This window comes from Puma concolor, chromosome C2 (genome assembly GCF_028749965.1).
Source record: "Puma concolor isolate L17-30 chromosome C2, mPumCon1.1.hap2, whole genome shotgun sequence".
Classification (NCBI taxonomy): domain Eukaryota; kingdom Metazoa; phylum Chordata; class Mammalia; order Carnivora; family Felidae; genus Puma; species Puma concolor.
In genome coordinates this window covers 88,329,845-88,350,458 of record NC_141675.1, presented here as the reverse complement: position 1 = coordinate 88,350,458, position 20,614 = coordinate 88,329,845, and the positions used below count along the sequence as shown (strand labels likewise).

Below are 20,614 nucleotides of genomic sequence, written 5' to 3'. Positions count from 1 at the left end.
TGCTCTTCTGACTGAGCCAGCCAGACACCCCCTGAAAATCAAATTACTGTTGTTATATGTATTATTTCCTTTTAGAATTGCAACCAAATAAAGATTAAGCATATTGATGAAACTTGTCTAATTAAATCTACAACTACTATTTTTATTTGTATTAAATAATGAAACAGATACTGTTAACTCTGCTAATGCATTGGGCCGAGTACTTTAAACGAGAACTTGATGAGATTGACGCTAACATCTTAATTTTGCAGGTGAGTGAAGTGAGGTGAAGAACATTGACTACCCAGATGTCACAGAAAATGGCACAGTTACTGCTCTAAGTGCCAGTTTGCATGGCTCCAAAACTGAACATTTTCCAAACTGCAAAAACTAAAGAATAAAAAGCAAAATATAATCTAGGACACATTTCCAAAGAGAAGAAAAGCAACTATTACCAAAAAAGTGGGCTCTTAGCTAGGCATTATAAAATGGACAAAATTTGAATAGGAAGATAGAAAGTTAAAAGTACAAAGACATGGATAACCATAGCATACAGAGATACAGTTTAGAATAAGGATAAGAGGGGCACCTGGGTGGCTCAGTTGGTTAAACATCAGACTCTTGGTTTCAGCTCAGGTCATGATCTCATGGTTCCTGGGTTTGAGCCCTGCTGTCTAAATAAATAAATAAACCCTAAAAAATTTTAGAATAAGAATAAGAAGTAAATGGATGTGGTGGGCTCAAATCAGAATGCTTCACATGGAGATAAAGAATATACTTGACAAGGAATGAGAAGTCACAGAATTCATGACCGGGTTACATTAGTCTAGAAGCAGTATCTTTTTTTTTTTTTTTTAAACCATATGGTCTTTTTTCTTTTTTATTTATTTTTTAATTTACATCCAAGTTAGTTAGCATATAGGGCAACAATGATTTTAGGAGTAGATTCCTTAATGCCCCTTACCCATTTAGCCCACCCCCTCTCCCACAACCCCCCCCTTTTTTTTTAATGTTTGTTTATTTTTGAGAGAGAGAGAGCACGAGCAACAGAGGGGCAGAGAGAGGGGAGACACAGAATCTGAATCAGGCTCCAGGCTCTGAGCTGTCAGCACAGAGCCCGATGTGGGGCTCAAACCCACAAACCATGAGATCATGACCCAAGCTGAAGTCAAGACGCTTAATTGACTGACCCACCCCAAAATTATCTTAAACTGAATGGAAGAGGGAAGAAGGAAGGCAGTGAGACCATTCCATCTGACCATTCAGATGCTACTGTAGTACTCAAACAAGACATGATAAAGGATTGGGAGTGGAACAAAGAAATTTGAAAGTATTCCAAAAGAATGAATGAATTAGCAGAGCAAAAAGAAAGATTAAAGAGAGGAGGAATCCATTTTTATACCAAAGTTTTAAGCTTCGATGAGAAAGATGCATGAGAAAAGTCTCTTTAACAAGAATAAAACTGATTAAAAGGAGAAAAGTACAAGATAGAATTCTATTCCTGGGTGCTTTCTATTTCTGAGTGCTATAGTCACTGTTCCCATACTCATTATCCTTTCCACTTTTATTTCTATGAGTGGCTTCTCCTCTACCATCTAGCAAACTTTATCATCCATTAACCCCTCCCTCTCTTTATACCTTTGAACAAACTTCACCAGCTGTACCTCAACTTTAGCAACGGTTCTATTTTTCACCTTTTCATTGTTGTGTTTCATAAAGTTAAGAAAGACCTATACATACAGCCCCAATTCTCTCCTTACCTTCTGTAAGTGACTTGTATTCTAAAAGGCATTATAAAGAGGTACTAAAGGCCTCATCTAATACAATAAGTCTTTTCTTACTTTTTTTTTTCTTTTTTTAAACAAGCTCTACACCCAACATGGGGCTTGACCTTATGACCCCAAGATCAAGAGTTGCATGCTCTATGAACTGAGCCAGCCAGGTGCCCCACCTTTTCTTAGTTCTCATCCATTCCAGCCCTTCTAAAAGTTCTCCTGTCTTTCCAGAGTACCTTCATTCTCAGTATTGCAACTACTACCTCTATGAAGGTCCCTTCACATTTTCAGCTGTACTAGAGCAGTTGTTTAACCCTAGTCATGTATCAGAATCACGTATGGAGCTTAAAAAAAAAAAATCCCCAGGCCCTCCTTCTGCAGATTCTGCTTCAGTAGAAATGGAGTGCAACCAGAGCATTGTTCTAGTTTATAATGCTCCACAGGTGTGACCAAGGTTGAGAACAATTAAAACTAGAGACAGGAATTTTCATCTTTGAATCCTCTGCTCAATCCCTTCACGAATTTCTTTCACACACTTACTGACTTGCCTCAGTAATTTCTGGAGTCTGATTTGAGAGGTTATAAAAATCTTACACAAAGATTTGAGGGTTTTTTTGGGAAATGTCGAATCAGAGTGAATGCATTACTGGCTCCTTTCCAAAGCAGTATACAAATATTTTCCTGTCTCTTCTACCTCTAAAAGAAACAGCATTCTCAAATTTTTTGTCTCAGGACCTCTTTATACCCTTAATTATTGAGAGCTCTAGAATTTTTGTTTCTGTGGGCTTATGTTTATGGATATTATCACACTTTAGAAATGAAAACTAAGTATTTAAAAACTTTGTTATTTCATTAAAACAACAATAAACCTAATGCAGGGCAAGTAACATTTTTAATGAAAAATAACAATCATTTTCTAAAAAAAAAAACCACAAAAATATTTAAAAGGAAGGGTAGCATTGTTTTATATTTTTGCAAATCTCTTTGGTGTCTGCCTTAATAGAAGATAGCTAGATTTTCATATCTGCTACCACATTCAATTTAATTATCACACATCATGTAGACTCTGGAAAACTCCACTATACATGCAAATAAGAGTGAAAATACAATTAATGTCTTAGTATCATTATAAAAATAGTTTTGACCTTATGGATGCCTTGAGTCTTGGAGATTCCCCAGGATCCCTGGACAATACTTTGAGAACTGTCACTATATGGTATTGCCCCCCTGAAGAATATTTAGGTTATTTATACAAATATTTAATGAGTGACTATATTTTGGGCAAAGATTTAGGAAGATTTTATTCACTTATTTGTTCAACCATCAAAAATGATTTATTGAGAGGGGCACCTCACTGGCTCAGTGGTATAGCATGTGACTCTTGATCTAGGGTTCTAAGTTTGAGCCCCACAGTTGGCTGCAGAGATTACTTCAAAAAATAAAATATTAAAAAATAATAAGTAAAAATTATTTGAGGGGTGCCTGAATGGCTCAGTTGGTTAAGCGTCTCAATTTCAGCTCAGGTCATTATCTTGTGGTTCATGGGTTCGAGCCCCGCATCGGGCTCTGTGCTGAAAGCTCAGAGCCTGGAACCTGCTTCAGATTCTGTGTCTCCCTCTCTCTCTCTCTCTCTCTGCCCCTCCCCCATTCACATTGTCCCTCTCTCTCTCTCAAAAACAAATAAAACATTAAAAAAAATTTTTAAAAATACAAAGTTACCTGGTATTTTAAAAAATAAAAATAGGGGTGCCAGGGTGGCGCAGTCGGTTGAGTGTCCGACTTCAGCCAGGTCACGATCTCGCGGTCCGTGAGTTCGAGCCCCGCGTCAGGCTCTGGGCTGATGGCTCGGAGCCTGGAGCCTGTTTCCGATTCTGTGTCTCCCTCTCTCTCTGCCCCTCCCCCGTTCATGCTCTGTCTCTCTCTGTCCCCAAAATAAATAAACGTTGAAAAAAAAATTTTTTAATAAAAAAAAAATAAATAAAAATAAAAATAATTTGAGAGCCTGCCAAGGGCTCTCTGTCTTAAGTGTTCTCTTACCTCAAGCTAACATCCTCAGTGACATTACAATGTGGAAATCTGAACTTCTAACCAATCAGAATTTGAGACAATCTCCTATCTCTCTGCACATTCAGTGACAGCAACAGCTGTTCTATTTTAGGATCTGTCACATGTAATTGGAGAACAAGCACAAGTTCAATCTTATAAGATCATAAGCTACCCCTAGATATCATTTATCTTAAGGCCCGGATCATAACCCCCATAAAAGGAAAGCTTTTCTGATCCTTCATGGACTAGATCCTATTTCACCTTATCCATTAAACCACCACTGATTTTCTTAGCACAATATCTGTCTGAAGTCCTATAGTACTGTTGGAATTTCTCTTATGACATTTCTCAACTCCATGTTTCCTATCTTATCCTTGAAGTAAAAGATCGCATCTTTAAATATCCTGAGAACCTGGTCAGTTCAAGAAATTTATCACATATTTAACATATGGCTAGTGTAAACAAATGTATTTCTGGCTTCTATGATTTGCTTTGAAGTTATTTTAAAGCAAATCATATATAATATGGTGTGCTGAATATTTGCTACAACTAGATTATGTCACAAAATTTACTTGTTTATATTTAAAAATTTAGATTTTTAAATCTTTTAAAAATTTAATTCTCTAATTAAAAATTTAGAGAGGAATAAAATTTTTTGTAGGGTCTAACCTCAGTTACAAACATATTTTGAGGGTATGATGGCATATTAACTGTTAGATATAGAATTAAATACAATCATGTTAAACCCACTGATAATGATTTTTTATGTTTTTTTAACACACAGGATAAAACTCAACTTGGAGCTAGTTTATGAAACATTTTTTACATGTGTAAAAAAAAGATCTAGAGTTTTTTTTTTTAATTTGAACAAAAGTTTATTCTAAAACACTGATATAACTGCAAAAAATAAATTAGTCATATACAGTTAGTAGGGTTCAGTTATTGCCTTAAATTCATTTTGGAACAAGATGGTTATAAATAAATAAGCTTCCAAAGTGTCAAAATTAGCTATACACGTAGAGTTCCAAGATCATTAGGTCATATCTAAGGCACTCTATTCCAAGTGTTACCTCTGGAGGATTTAACAAATCCTAAAAGTCCTAGATGATAATGCAAACACTCTGGAAATATTTTCCATGTAGAACAGAAGTCTCCACACACTTAAAAAGTTCTCATATAGAAAAGGGAGTTTGTTTCCTGTAACTCCATAGAGTTAATAGGTAGGCATGATTCAATTCAAATTAAAAGAACTTTGTAGTAAATAGAGCTATCTCCAATAATGGAGTTGTCTTTTGAGGTGGTATGCTTTCACTGAAGATGTGGATGCTGGAGTTATGTAACTATTCACCATATAAACTATTAAAGAAACACCTGAGGAGGGCCTCATGATATGTAAGATCCTTTACAATACTGTAGCCCTAAATATAATTTATACTATTTATACATTGGGGTTACTTTAAAAATCCCATAATACTGTTAAGAAACAGGATTATCACCTACTTAAGGCAACTTAACATGTTTACGAGATTTCAATATTAAACAAAAATCTGAAAGTAATCACAAAGGGTACTAACATATTTCCTCCATGTTTTAAGTATGTATTAAAAATAATATACTATGAACCCACAAATAACAGATCTTTATTGAAGCTTACTTGTAAAACTTACCAGAATTCTGTTGGATTCCCCATCGTACTCTCATCCTGAATTGTCGGGCACTACTTTGCTGGAGTCTTCTATTTAGTCTTGGAAAATTCTGCTTTTTTCCCTCCTTTCGATTCAATTTGATGATATCATCTGTGATATAGGAAATGTAATTATTTTCATTTTAACTTAATGACTCAATCACTCAGTCTCATTTTCTTTTTTTTTTTTTTAAGTTTATTTATTTTTGAGAGAGAGAGACACAGAGTGTGAGCCGGGGAGGGGCAGAGAGAGACGGAGACACAGAATCCGAAACGGGCTCCAGGCTCCAAGCTGTCAGCACAGAGCCTGAGGTGGGGTTCGAACCCACGAACCGCGAGATCATAACCCAAGCCGAAGTTGGATGCCCAACTGACTGAGCCACCCAGGCATCCCACTCAGTCTCAATTTCTAGTTGATAGATTTCCCAACTTCTTTGCTACTTTGAAAGCACTTTCCTAAGAGGATAATAGTAAGAAAAAAAAAATCAGCCAATATACTTGGAATACTAAAGAAAGGTTTGGTAGGAAAAGTTCAAATCAATCCCCAAAGCAGATATACCAATTAATAAAGATGTCCATTATCCCTAGTATTTATCTGACACATAAATAAGCAAAAATCTGTTTACAAAAATTACTCTTATTTACTTTTCACAATCACAGAAGTCTCCAGTTTTTAAGCTTTTTAAAAAAATGTTTATTTATTTTGAGAAAGAGAGAGCACAAGCAGGGGAGGGGCAAAGAGGGAAGCAGAGAGAGAATCCCAAGTAGGCTCCATGCTGTCAGCACAGAGCCCAACGCAGGGCTCAAACCCACAAATGATGAGATCGTGACTCAGCCAAAATCAAGAGTTAGATGCTTAACCAACTGAGCCACCCAGATTCCCCCAAGTCTCCGGTTTTTAAAGATGACCATCTTGGGGCACCTAGTGGTTCACTCAGTTAAGTATCTGACTTCTGCTCAGGTCATGATCTCACGGCTTGTGGGTTCAAGCCCCTCGTGGAGTCTGTGCTAACAGCTCAAACAGAGCCTGGAACCTGTTTTGGATTCTGTGTCTCCCTCTTTCTCTCTCTGCCCCTCCTGGACTCACATTCTGCCTCTCTCTCAAAAATAAATAAACATTAAAACAAAATTTTAAAATTAATGGAAACAGACAAGTAAACAGCAAATATGAAATCAAAAAACTACATGATTAAGGTATAGCACAAAAAGAAAGTACTATAGGTTCTCCACTCTTCTAGCAAAATAATTCAGGGTTATCTTGTTTTTCTTTCTACCTGATCCTTCAAAGCCTCGCTTTCAAACTCTCCTACCAAAGTAATTCACAAACATAACATTGCTCTAAAACCACAGCACAACAATGTGAATGAAGGTCAGGAAACTATACTCTAGATTTCTATTTACAAATGTTAAAGTTACTAGAAGCCAAAAATACTCAAATACCCAAATAACTAAATTAAATAAATATTAATAAATATTTAACAAATATTAATAAAATCTTATTTCTCTCAATTTTTCAGGGTGCCTGGCTGGCTCAGTTAGAAGAGCATGTGACTCTTGATCTCATGGTCATAAGTTCAAGCCCCGTGTCAGGTGTAATTTTTAATAAAAAATTAAAAAATATCCAAATACTTTCTCCACAGTCCCAGCTCCAATATTACGTTTGATAATTGATAAAGCAAATAGACCTGGTCAACAACTTCATAAAATTTCACAAAACTAACTTCTATTATTTTTTCCAAGCTGCTCTAAACACAAATCTAACAACTATATGAATATAGTCTTTTCTAAAGTAAAAGAAACAATTATATATTATAGGGATCCTTTCTTATATATTACTACATTACCTAACCCAGCAGTAATCTTTAAAACTTCATCACAAATATTCATTAAAATAATTCGAATCTCCCCAAAGTAGTTTATCTTCTTGAGATCAGTCCTTCAATATACATAAATTCATCCAAGTTAAAGACACTCAAAAACACTTATTTTAAAATAAAAAGGCTTCATGAAATCAGATACATGAACATGTTAAATTCTCAAGAGACAGGGAATATTTTTGAACACTTTCAAAACACTACTTTCCTTTAACAAGTGCTACTTATTCTTCACCAGAAGTCTGAAATCTCAGAGCCATGAAAATACACACAAAAACTGAATTTGCTGGGAACCATTAAAAAAAAGAGGCAGAGTATAATTTTGACTAACAAGGTTATTTTTGAAATACGGCATTTTAGAGTATAAACATAACTAAAAATTAAAAGTAGCAGGGGCACCTGACTGGCTTAGTCAGTAAAGCATGCAACTCTTGATCTCACAGTCATGAGCCATAAATTGGGCATGGAGCCTACTTAAAATAAAAAAAGATAAAAAATAAAAAAAGATTTAAAAGCAGCAAAGCATACAAATATAAAATTGTTTTATATTTAAATGCTTTATTATCTAAATCCTCAAGTTAAATGATCTATTATGGATTCTTCCAATTTAAAAGAAGAAAATCGCTTTTTCCTACTCAGGTAGACAGAGTATGTATCAAAACAAAAATTCATTACAATGAGCTACTTTTATGAAAAAGTTTCTTCCATGAATATATATATATGTGTATGTATGTATACATATGTTGTCCATGTATATATATAATATACATGTATGTATATAACATATAATGTATGTATATATATATAATATGTATATATATTATATATATATGGTAATAATAGGGGCATATACATGGGCCATACACAGTAATAACATATATATACATGATAATAGGAGGATATATATGGTAATAATAAGAGTACCTAACATTGCACATGTATTCATTTAATTCTCACAAGAATTCTATGAAGTATTATAATACCTATTTTAAAATTAAGAAACTGAGCCAGAGTGAGGCCACCTATTGGTAACCTTGGTAGATATATATAAATATTCATATAATTCATACAGTCACCATTTAAAACAAACAAAAATCGTATTCTAAACCTCTACAGACCTGATAAAATGGAATATTCACAAAGCATGACTGTCTAAAATAGGTATTTTATTTCTCTCAATTTCTCAGGGTGCCTGGCTGGCTCAGAAGAGCATGCAACTCTTGATCTCAGGGTCATAAGTTCAACCCCATGTCAGGTGTAGAGACTACTAAAAAAATACACTTAAAAAAGCAGGTATAGGGGCACCTGGGTGGCGCAGTCGGTTAAGCGTCCGACTTCAGCCAGGTCACGATCTCGCGGTCCGTGAGTTCGAGCCCCGCGTCAGGCTCTGGGCTGATGGCTCAGAGCCTGGAGCCTGTTTCCGATTCTGTGTCTCCCTCTCTCTCTGCCCCTCCCCCATTCATGCTCTGTCTCTCTCTGTCCCAAAAATAAATAAACGTTGAAAAAAAAAATTAAAAAAAAAAAAGCAGGTATCATCTCTTCCTCCCATTTCTGTAAACTTCTCAACTTAAAAAAAAAAAAAAAAAAAAAAGGAAAAAATGCTATATATTCTTGGGAGAGAAAAGAAACCAAGGTCTATTTTAGCTATCCACAGCACTTCATTTCTACCTCAAAGAAAATTATCCCTGTTTTCTTCACTTGAACATCCTAACGACCAAACAAAATGCGTTAAAAAAAGAACCTAGAAACTTGAGAAATGAATTGGTTATGAAAATACATGTTTAACATTTCCTGCAACATCTACAGGGTTTTTGTTTTTGTTTTTTTTACTAGTATGATTTGGGACAAGTTATTTTCCTATGGCTCAGGTTTTGTAAAATGGGAATAACAACGGTGGCTTATATCGTGTTTATATGTAAATATAGTGCTTACTGTGTACCAGGTACTGTTCTAAGCAGTTTACATATGCCTATTAAATCATTTAACATAGCAACCCTCTGAGGGAGATAAGCACGGTCATTATCATCATCTTTTTACAGATGAAACACCGGGAAACAAGTTCCCTGTGACCACATGGGCTAGTAAGTGGCAGAGGATCTGAATTGAGACAGTGTGGTTCTGGATTCAATGCTCTTTACTATTAGGAGCACATACCTCAGAGTTACTAGGAGGCTAAACTGAGTTAACACACATAAAATGTTTCGTTCAGTGCCTGCAAGGTAGTAAGCGCTCAATACTACTTGTTATTATATTCTTCTTGGCCTTAGCTGAAAAGGTTTCTCATTTCTTTAGAGCTCATTACTATAAACAAGACAAGACTTGAGGCCAAACCTATTATTTCTGATGATTTACTTAATTCACATATTGGATTCTGACGTGCACTAATCACAGAAATCCAAGAGGTCTTGAGTTTTGACAAAAACAAACAAACAAATAAAAACTGTGCAGATGAACCACAGCAAAAGAAAAATACCTTCCTTGGGAAAGTTACACCTCTGCATCCGCCTCTCAGGTACTTTTCAAACACTTATCCGAAAACCCGCAAGCCACCGAAAGCACTGGCAGAACTAACTCTATCTAATAACCATAACTTGAATTTTGACAAAAAGAGAATAATTTTCAGGCCAGCTAATCCAGAGACTAATGCCTCACCTGTGTTAGGTCTGAATTTTCAACTGAATCCCCAACCCTCCTCCTTTTTCCATAATCCTCACCAAACCACCCCACTCATGGGCTGGACCCCATTGCTTCTCCCAGCTTCCCGTTAATCCGTGTCAGTCTCCGTCAGTTTTTGCTTTTTTCCTAATTAGCAAACTTTAAGCCTGATTAAGGAGCGCTCCTTTCTAGGCACCTCCTAGTAAAACACCATCTGAGGAAGCCCCTGTCTGACGGTATTTTCTGAAAAACGCTCTCGGGTCCGCGCCCCCGATGTGGCCCCGAGGTCTGGCGCCCGTCAGAAATGGCCAACTCCCGGGGGCGTCTCTGCGTTTCTCGCACCGCGCCAGGCGTAGGCCTGGCCACACAAAATGCCCAACAAGCCCTCCTCCGGAACCAGCGACTCTAACCGAACGCAGACCCAGCCGGGCTCTCAAAGGGCTTTCTTCAGGAGGGACGGCTTGGTCGGACCTTTCCCCTCGCTCGCCTGATAACGCCCACAGCGAACACGCTCGAGGGGAAACCCGAGGAGTTTTCCTCACAAAGAGCCGGGGTCGCCCAAGAGTGGTAGCGCCCCTCGACCCTCCACCTCCCGGCCCGCAGCGCCATCCGCCCCCACTGTCCCTGCACAGACACGGCCCCGCCGAGGGGACGCCCGGGTCCCTCCGGCCCGACCGCGGCAGCGGCTGGCGGTCCCCTTATCCCCACGGGCCCTCACTTGGTTCCGCCCACCCGCAAAAAAACTCGACCGACAACTGCGGCCAACGGCCCCTTCCCCCACAAACCGCGCTACTTGGTTCCACCCACACCCTCCCCCCACTCCAACTCGGTCCAACTCGCTCCTTACCCAAAGACATATCAATTTTGTCAAGGTTTTCATTGCTGCGGGCTTTCGCCGCCGCCGGCGGCGGGGTCGCCGTGGCTCCCACTAACCGGGTACCAAACCGGTTCATGGTTGGGGACGTCGCGCTGGAACAGTCAGCGGAGAAGGCCAGAAACTGAGGCCTGCCACCTCCCACTCACGCACGCAGACTAGCTGCACCGAGGGAACGCGCACGCGTGCTGGCCGCGCCTTCGCTCTCCCACCCGCGGCTGCGGGAGGGGGGCGGGTTGCGGGGGGGAGAGGCTACAGAGACGAGAGGCCGGCGAGAGCGGCTACACGCGGGGACATGATCCTAGCGGCCCTTGATGGACCGGAGGAAACATTGCACCCCTGCTCTGGGCGCTTGCAAGGGCCGCTGTTTTCGCTATTTCCCTTTCCGCCCAAATTGGAGAATACTGGACCCTCAGCGCGTCAGAGTCGCATGCCTTAAATGAGATTGTGTTCCTCCACTCCTTCCTGCTACAGAAAGGCTCCCTAAGCTTTGGTACACACGAACCTTTCACACCCCACTGCAATGCAGCCTCAGAGGCAGGGTAGACCCCATCCAGCTTAGATTGCAGAACTGCGACCCAGCTCCCCTCTCCCAGGCCAGCTCCTCCACCTGCAACATGCGGAGTCGCCTCGTCTGCACGCAGAAGAAAAGATGCAGTGACAATTCTTGCGTCACCTTACCAATAAAAGCAAATGCTAACGTTTCCCGTATCTGTACCACTTCTCAACCGGCACTGTTAAAACATTTTGCACGGTACTAGCTACCTTAATAACACTTCATCTTCCCTTGGGAGAAGGGTAAGTACCTCTGCTTGTTTGGCTGCATTTTTCTCTAATTCATTTGTGTTGGGAATTGATGGGATTTTTCTTTCTAATCATCCTGGTAGGAAAACTTCATAATATTTTATGAATTTCTACATGATAACTTTTTTCCTATTTACAAAACATGATATTTTCTCTCTTCTTACCTCTTTCTCCTCCAAAGCAACTGTGCTTGTATGGAAGCATTTAGGTTATATTACCCTCATAACAGCTTAAAACTATCTAAGATATTTGCATCTAAGGAAAAAAAAAAAAAGGACAGGTATTCCTCCATTTAGAAATCTCCTTCACTTTTCTCCTGTCTACTTCCTAAAATTTTATTTGCATAGAAATAAACCCGTGACGTAAAGCATCTCAAAACCACAGTACCCTGCACTTCATTTTTCCCCCCATGACAAAAATATAACCATATAAGAAGAGTGAATCAACCCAGGACACATCTATAAAGCAGTACAAGAAACTTTAATGGTAAAGGAAGGTTTGCACTAAAAACTCAAGAACAATATTTGTCATGTCAAGGAGAGTAGTATATATGCTCTTAGCACAATGTGCTTGATTTTGTTACTATTCCACCCAGCAGCTACCACCCCTCTCCTGACTGCTAAGAACTAGGGAAAATGGGTTATAGAGATAAAAGTATGAGGGAGACCTAGATTTTATTGAGCGGTACCTTTTTCATTCACTTCATTCACTGTGTGAGCTTGGGAGACTGTCTGGGTCTCATACTCATCTGCAAAACAAGAATTAGTTATACTAAATACATACATTATACTTAATTATTTTTGGATTTCTTAGGGTTCTAAAATCTAAGCATGAAAACATTTTTCTCCACACTATCATTCTTCCCCTATAAATAACTTCTATAATCTCTGGTTATTTCTGAGAGTAAACTACAGGGAAGAACATTAGGTTTTTAATTTTATGAAGGAAACAATGTATTTAGAGTTTGGATGCATTCTGTACTTCAGGTATTAATAGGACAGATAATAAAAATCCCAAATGTATAAAATCCTACCCACCACCAATATATATATTATATATATAATATATATTGTCATATACATAATATATATAATGTATATAATATATATTTTTATATACATAATATATAATGTATATAATATATTGTTATATACATAATATATATAATACATATTGTTATATACATAATATATATAATACATATTGTTATATACATAATATATATAATACATATTGTTATATACATAATATATATAATATATAATATATATTGTTATATACATAATATATAATACATATTGTTATATACATAATATATATAATATATATAAAGATTCCCTTTTATCCTTATCTTCTCCCCAAAACTGAAGCTCTACTCCAAATTTCCTTAACTTTAAAAGGAACATGCCCCAATATTTCATTAAGCAATCCTAGCTGTTGTGTGTCAGACTTTGAGATTTCCCCAAAGCCTGAGGGTCTCAGAATCTCAGAGCAATCACCCAGATTCCAAAGGGAAAAACAAGAGGCATTGTAAAAGGATAGGTCAGTCACACACAAAATAGTAGAAAACAAAACAGCAACCTGAGACACATCCAGCAAAAGTGAAGTGAGAGACAAGATAAGAAATCAGAACTGGGGCTTGTCTGAGAAGACAATCAGCCAGCTACAAGGGCTGGAGTTAAAAGGTTGACCCTGTATTTTCTGGGGCATGAGAGGTAGCTATTCATTTAATCATATATTCATTGAACACCAGGTATTTTAATAGGCTCTAAGGGTAAAATGATAAGTAAGATGGGTTCAGTCCGTATCTTCATACAGTTTGCAGAACAAAAAATATTTTCTGAGCACCAACTGTAAATAAATACAGTACTGTGCTGGACACTGAACATACAGCCATTGTCTGGTGAATAGCAGTTCAGCGGCTTCATGTAAGTCAGAATAAACACCGAAATCAAGCAGCTGCCCTTTTTAGAGGCTTGATGTCATACATCATAGATAAGGCCATGTCTAGGATTGCCAGAAAAAATACAAGGTCAATTAAATTTGAGTTTCAGGTAAACAATGTATAAATAGCAATGTTTTTTTTTGTTTTTGTTTTTTTTTTACTACATGATGTTGCATGCAATATTTAGGATGTGTTTATATTAAACAATTATTATTTATCTGAAATTCAAATTTAACTGGGAGTCTTATATTTTTATTGACTAAATCAGGCAACCTTAACATCATACTTTTCTATCAACAGGTTTCAGCTCTCTTTTTATAATGTGCATAGAGATCCACATTCTCTTCAAAGGTGATCATAATTCATGTATTTCACCTCTTACTTTTTTTATTAGTTCGATATTTCTTCTAAGCCCCCCTTTTCTCAGCTTTGTTGAAGTATAACTGACAGACAGTAAAAGACATATTTAAAGTGTGTAGTTTATACAGGTGTATGGTGTATAGACCTGTGAAAACACCACCATACACAGGAGAATAAATATATCTATCATTCCGACAAATTTTCCTGTGCTCCTTTATAATCCTTTCCCCAACCATTACTTAAACAACCATTGATACTATAGATTAATTTGCACTTTCTACAATTTTACATAAGTAGGATCCTACAGTGTATACTTTTTAAAATCTGGATTACTTCCCTCAGCATAATTGTTTCCAACCTCTATGCCTTTTATTCTTTTGCTTATCTTATTACACTGGCTGGGGACGCCAGTACCATATTTAAAAGGAGTGGTGGGAGTGAGCATCTTTGCCTCCTTACAAATCCCGGAGGGAAACCATTGCCTTTCGCCATAAAATATCATGTTAGATTTTTTTGTAGATGCCCTTAATCAGGTTGAAGAAGTTTCCTTCTACTCCTGGTTTGCAGAGAGTTTTAATGAGTGAATGTTGAATTTTATTTAATACTTTTTCTGCATCTTTTGAGATGACCAAATGGGGTTTTTAATTTTTTATTATTTTTTTTTTCAAATGTTGAACTACTCTTGCATTTCTAGGATAAACCTACTTGGTCATGGTGGATTATCCTTTTAATATATTGTTGGATTTGTATTGCTAATGTTATGTCAAGGATATTGTTTTTCTTTTCATGAGTAATATTGAGTGTAGTTTCCTTTTCTTGTAATGTCTGTCTGATTTTGGTATCAACCCTTGCTTTTCAAATTTTTGTAATTTTGTAAAATTTACATTACAGCAGGCTAATAAGGGATTTAGGGTATAATTTGTATCATCTGTAGGTATAATTACCATTATACCTAATTCTTTTAAGCTACTTGCATGCACAGTACAGTTTTTCTTCTCTTTTTTGCTCGGTTCTTCTCGTTCTACCCCATTTGCCACTATATCTTCTGCAGTAGCTTTTTCTTTGCCACCCTGCTATAGCTTCCTGTTCCTCTTTTGTGTCTCCCTTTTCCTTTGTTCTAAGCTTTTATAGCTGTTCTAGTCTTCTGGCTCTTAATCTCTAGTTTCATTCATTCATTTGTTCAAACAGAGTTTGAGTTCCTACTATGTGCAAGACACTGTTACATCACAGTGATGCAGCAGGGCAGTACAGCAGATATATGACAGGCAGGCTTGCAGGCGTAGCTGGAGGCATTACTGGTCTCCAAGCCCCTGTAAGTCCCATCAGTTTTCTCTGACTAGACAACTTGCTCTGGATGGACAGGGGAACTTGAAGGGGAATTCTTCTTGGACTCAGGGGTTGGGTTTCTAGCTCACTCCTTATTAGGCTTTGTCTTCTCTGGGCAGGGTAGGCATCCTGTCAACCAAGGATCATAGTCAATTCACTGAATGACTAATTGTGGAATTTTCTAAAGCTACACAAATCTACATTAGTCACACAGTTTCCCTTTATTTACATGATTGTGTTCTTTTTTTTTTTTTTAATTTTTTTTCAACGTTTTTTATTTATTTTTGGGACAGAGAGAGACAGAGCATGAACGGGGGAGGGGCAGAGAGAGAGGGAGACACAGAATCGGAAACAGGCTCCAGGCTCCGAGCCATCAGCCCAGAGCCTGATGCAGGGCTCGAACTCCCGGACTGCGAGATTGTGACCTGTCTGAAGTCGGACGCTTAACCGACTGCGCCACCCAGGCGCCCCTCATGATTGTGTTCTTTATAAAGATATATTCTCAGGGTGCCTGGGTGGCTCAGTTGGTTAAGGATCATGGGGCCTTTGGCATTCTTTATTCTCTCCATGCTTCTTTTCCCTTTGCCCCTTGGCCTCCTTGCTCTGGGATGAAGAGCCTTGGCTGGACTCTCATCTCTCTCTTTCCCTCTGTAGAGGATCCCTTCTCTTGGCTCAGGTTTATCCAGCTGGACTTTCAGAGAGCTGGGACAGGGACATATTGAACATTCTCCTAATATATTAAGAATTGGCTCAGCCCAGAACTAAGATTTTTACAAATTTCATTGTAACTTCGCAATTTCTGAATTTGTATGCAATGGGTTTTCCCATATAATTGAATAAATGAACCAATACTAAATACTTAAAGTGGGTGAAAATGTTGCTATCAAGACAGAATAGAACCATTCAATTAAGACCTGGCAACATTCTTCAAAAGCTTTAAAAATCATCCCATTTGAGGGGTGCCTGACTGGTTCAGTCAGCAGAACATGTGATTCTTGACCCCAGGGTTGTGAGTTTAAGCCTCATGTTGGGTGTAGAGAACACTTTTAAAAATCCCATTTGATATGAACTACTATAAGCTTTATTTTTTTAAAAAATATTTTTTAAGTTTACTTATTTTGAGGTGGGGGGAAGAGAGAGAGAATCCCAAGCAGGTTCTGTAATATCAGCGCAGACCCTTTGCAGGCCTCTATCTCATCAACTGTAAGGTCATGACCTGAGCCGAAATCAAATATTGGACACTTAACTAATTGAGCCACCGTGCCCCCAAAATATTTTCTTTAAAGGTAATCTCTGCACTCAACGTGGGGCTTGAACTCATGATCCTGAGATCAAGAGTCACATGCTCTACCGACTAAGCTAGCCAGGCACCCCTATAAGCTGTATTAAAAGAGAAAAGGAAAAGAAAAAAAGAATTTTGGTAAATCAGTAAATGTGGTAAAATCAGTGAATTGGTTTTGGAAAAAAATGTGTAAAGACTTCTAAAAATTCTGAGCTGTGGAAAAAACAGAAATTAACTCAAAACAAATTAAAAATTAATCATTGGAGTGCCTGGGTGGCTCAGTCAGTTAAGCGTCCAACTTCAGCTCAGGTCATGATCTCACAGTTCATGGGTTCAAGCCCTGCATCGGGCTCTATGCTGACAGCTCAGAGCCTGGAGCCTGCTTCAGATTCTGTGTCTCCCTCTCTCTCTGCCCCTACCTTGCTTGTACTGTCTCTCTCTCTCTCTCTCTCTCTCAAAAAATAAACATAAAAAAATTTTTTTAGAAATTTCCATGTGAAACTAAAATTTTGGTTACATTGATAAGGATGCAATCATGAGAAAACAAAACCATACTAAAATCCTTGCCTGTTTTTTAAAAGGATCTTAAAAATCCTTGCTTATTTTCACATCTAGAAAAATGTTGTAAAAATAGTGTAATACCCATATACCCTTCACCAAGATTTACCAATAATTAAAGTTTTGCCACATATGCTTTCTGTATACAGATGATCTGTATGACAGAGTTTTTTGGCTTTATGATGGTCTGAAAGTGATAGGCATTCAGTTGAAACTGAACTTAGAATTCTGAATTTTGATCTTTTCCCAGGCTAGTGATATTCAGTAGACACTCTCTCATGGCTCTGGGCAGCAGCCACCAGCAGGCTCCCCATCAGCCAGGTGATCAGGAAGGTAAACAATTGATACATTTACAAAGATTCCACACACCCACAGCCATTCCATTTATCACTTTCAGTATTCAATACATTACATGAGATAGTCAACACTTTATTATTAGATAGGTTTTGTGGTAGATGATTTTGAACAACTGTAGACTAATAATGGAAGTGTTCTGAGTATGTTTAAGGTAGGCCAGGCCAAGCTATGATGTTCAGTAGGTTAAGTGTATTAAATGCAATTTCAACTAATGATATTTTCAATTTATGATGGGCTTGTCAGGATGTAACCCCATTGTAAGTGGAGGAAGATTGGTATGCAGGCACACAGATAGCTATAATTATTATTATTTGTTGTTGGACAATCTGAGAGTAGATTCCAGACATCACGATATAGAATATGTCTCTAAGGATTTTTTTACATAATCATACTAAAATGATCAAGTCAGAAAATTTAACATTGATGCAATTCTATTCTGATGTATTGTCTATATTTAAATTTTGCCAATTATCCTTTTAACAATATATATTTTTTTCCAACCTAGGATCCAGTCCAGGTTCACATGTTGCATTTCTTTGTCCTGCCTCTTGTCTCCTTTATTTTTTTAAATTAATTTTAAGTTTATTTATTTATTTTGAGAGAGAGAGAGAGAGAGAGAGAGAGAGAGAGACAGCACAGGTTGGGGAGGGGCAGAGAGGGGGCGGAGACAAAAATCCCAAGCAGGTTCCACGGGGTCAGGGGTCAGTGCTGAGACTGAATCGGGGCTCAAACCCACAAATCACAAGATCATGACTTCAGCTGAAGTCGGACACTTAACCGACTGAGCCACGCAGACACCTCTCTTTTGTCTCCTTTAATCTGATAAAATTTGTCAGCTTTTCTTGTTTTGTTTTTTTATGATATTTACTACATTTTTGAAGATTGAAGGCAGTTATTGTATAGACTGTCTTCCAATTTGGCTTATTTTTAACCTGTGATTAGATTCAGGTTATTCACTTTGTCATGAGTGCTGTGTAAGTGATGTGTTCTTCTAAGTATTTAACATCAGGAGGCACGTATCATTTTGTCTTATTGGTGATTTTAACTTTGATCACTCGATTAAGGCATGTCTGCCAGATTTCTCCATTGTAGTTACCTTCCCCCCCCATTTCTAATAAGTAAATGATCTGTGGGGAGATAGTTTGAGACTGTATAAATATCCTGTTTCAGAACAAATTTCACTAATGGCTTTAGCATCCATTCATGATTCTTGCATGAATCAATTATTACAGTGGTGGCTCCAAAATAGTGATTTTCTAAGTTTGTCATTCCTCTACATTCACTAGTTGACATTCTACTGTGGAAAACATCTTTCCTTCCTCTTTTCTTTCTCCCTTTTTCTATTTATTATTTGCATACTTATGTATATATGCATGTAAATTTCTATAGAAATTCAGACCCATCCTTCATTCAAAATTTGTCTCTTGAAAAGCAAAGGGGTGAAGAGTGTAAGGGCTGTGCTTACCTTTGAAAATAATGTAGATTATGTATACATATAAGAACTCATTTTGATGCTCAAGTTGTTTTTAACTTGGCCAGTGGAAGCCATTCCTTAGCTTTTAAAATTAGAATATTTAAAAAATGCTGCCAAGAATAATTTTAGTGAATATAATTTTAAAAAGCACATATTCATGACTATAATTGATATGTGTTGAATATATTTGAGAAGACTATTTCTTCAAACTATTTCTTCAAAGTTTTGGCAAATAGGTAAATGTAATAAGCTTTAAAAACCCATTATTCGAATAACTGATTCTTGAGTGAATTTGGCTTTCTACCAGTGGTATTCTTGGACCTCTTACTATTTGTATAAAATAGCATCCTAGATTTTGAAAACAAACAGATTGACCAAGATCAAATTTATTCAAGTTTTTTGACTTTTAAAATATTACTAGGGGCACCTGGTGGCTCAGTTGGTTAAGTGTCTGACTCTTGATTTCAGCTCAGGTCATGATCTCATGGTTCATGAGTTCCGGCCCTGTGTTGGGCTCTGCGCTGACAGTGTGGACCCTGCTTGGGATTCTTTATCTCCCTCCCTGTCTCTCTGCCGTTCCCCTGGTCTTTCTTTCTCTCTCAAAATAAAATAAATAGGGACGCCTTGGGCGGCTCAGTTGGTAAAGCGTCTGACTTTGGCTCAGGTCATGATCTTGTCAGTGAGTTTGAGCCCCACGTTGGGCTCAGTGCTGACAGCTCAGAGGCTGGAGCTTGCTTCAGAGTTTGTGTCTCCCTCTTTCTCTGCCCCTCCCCTGCTTGTACTCTGTCTCTCTCTCTCAAAAATAAATAAAACATTAAAAAATAATAAATAAATAACATTTAAAGAGATAACTATAATTAGTTACAATTTCATAACTAGTTATTTTAAAAACTATGCATCTACAAACCCACCACTCAAAACAAAAGCTAGAGCAGACAATAACCTGAGGACCTAGCAATTCCATTTCTAGGTATGTATGAAAGAGAAGCCTTTACTTATATAAAAGAGGAGATGTGTAAGAGAATGCAGCACTGGTTACAATAGCAAAAACCTGGAAACAACCCAAATGCCTATCAATGAAAGACAGCATGAATAAACTGGTGTATTCACACAATAGACTATTATATGGCAGTCAAAATCCATGAACTATAGTGACATATGATAATACGATTAAATCTTCTCAATGTAATATTAAGTAAAAAAAGTAAGGCCCCCAAAATAAATACAGTTCAATACCCTTTTTATAAAGTTAAAACACAAAAAATTTTAAAATAATATATCCTAGGAATATAGATTGATACAAACTATATAAAAAGGGAAGCTTGGGGCGCCTGGGTGGCTTGGTTGGTTAAGCGTTCAATTCTTGATTTTGACTCAGTTCATGATCTCACAGTTTGTGGGTTTCAGCCAGGCATTGGGCTCCACGCTGACATTGCAGAGCCTGCTTGGGATTCTCTCTCTCTCCCTCTCTCTCTGCCCCTCCCCAACTCAACACTCTCTCTCACTCTCTCTCTCTCAATAACAAATAAAATTTTAAAAAAGGGAAGCTGTGTAATCATAAACAAGAGATTCAGGATATGGCCACATGGGGTGAAGGAAAGCAGAGGGATGAGATGGGCGG

The 20,614-nt window shown here is 37.6% G+C and overlaps 1 protein-coding gene across 2 annotated transcripts in view; it reads right to left on the bottom strand.

Moving 5' to 3' along the window:
* The window catches only part of FYTTD1 (forty-two-three domain containing 1), a 31,755-nt gene extending 20,629 nt beyond the window's left edge, over positions 1 to 11,126 (bottom strand). Inside the window, exons 1-2 of one of the 2 annotated variants that reach the window (XM_025913300.2) lie at positions 10,861 to 11,126; positions 5,468 to 5,596 (exon numbers count right to left, since the gene is read on the bottom strand). In XM_025913300.2, the coding sequence (XP_025769085.1) occupies positions 5,468 to 5,596; positions 10,861 to 10,966 (235 nt within the window). In that variant the 5' untranslated portion in view covers positions 10,967 to 11,126. Of the gene's footprint in view, positions 1 to 5,467; positions 5,597 to 9,831; positions 10,320 to 10,860 lie in introns of those variants that run through there. The other variant, XM_086675158.1, reaches the window with a different exon arrangement.
* Positions 11,127 to 20,614: the final 9,488 nt, after the last annotated feature.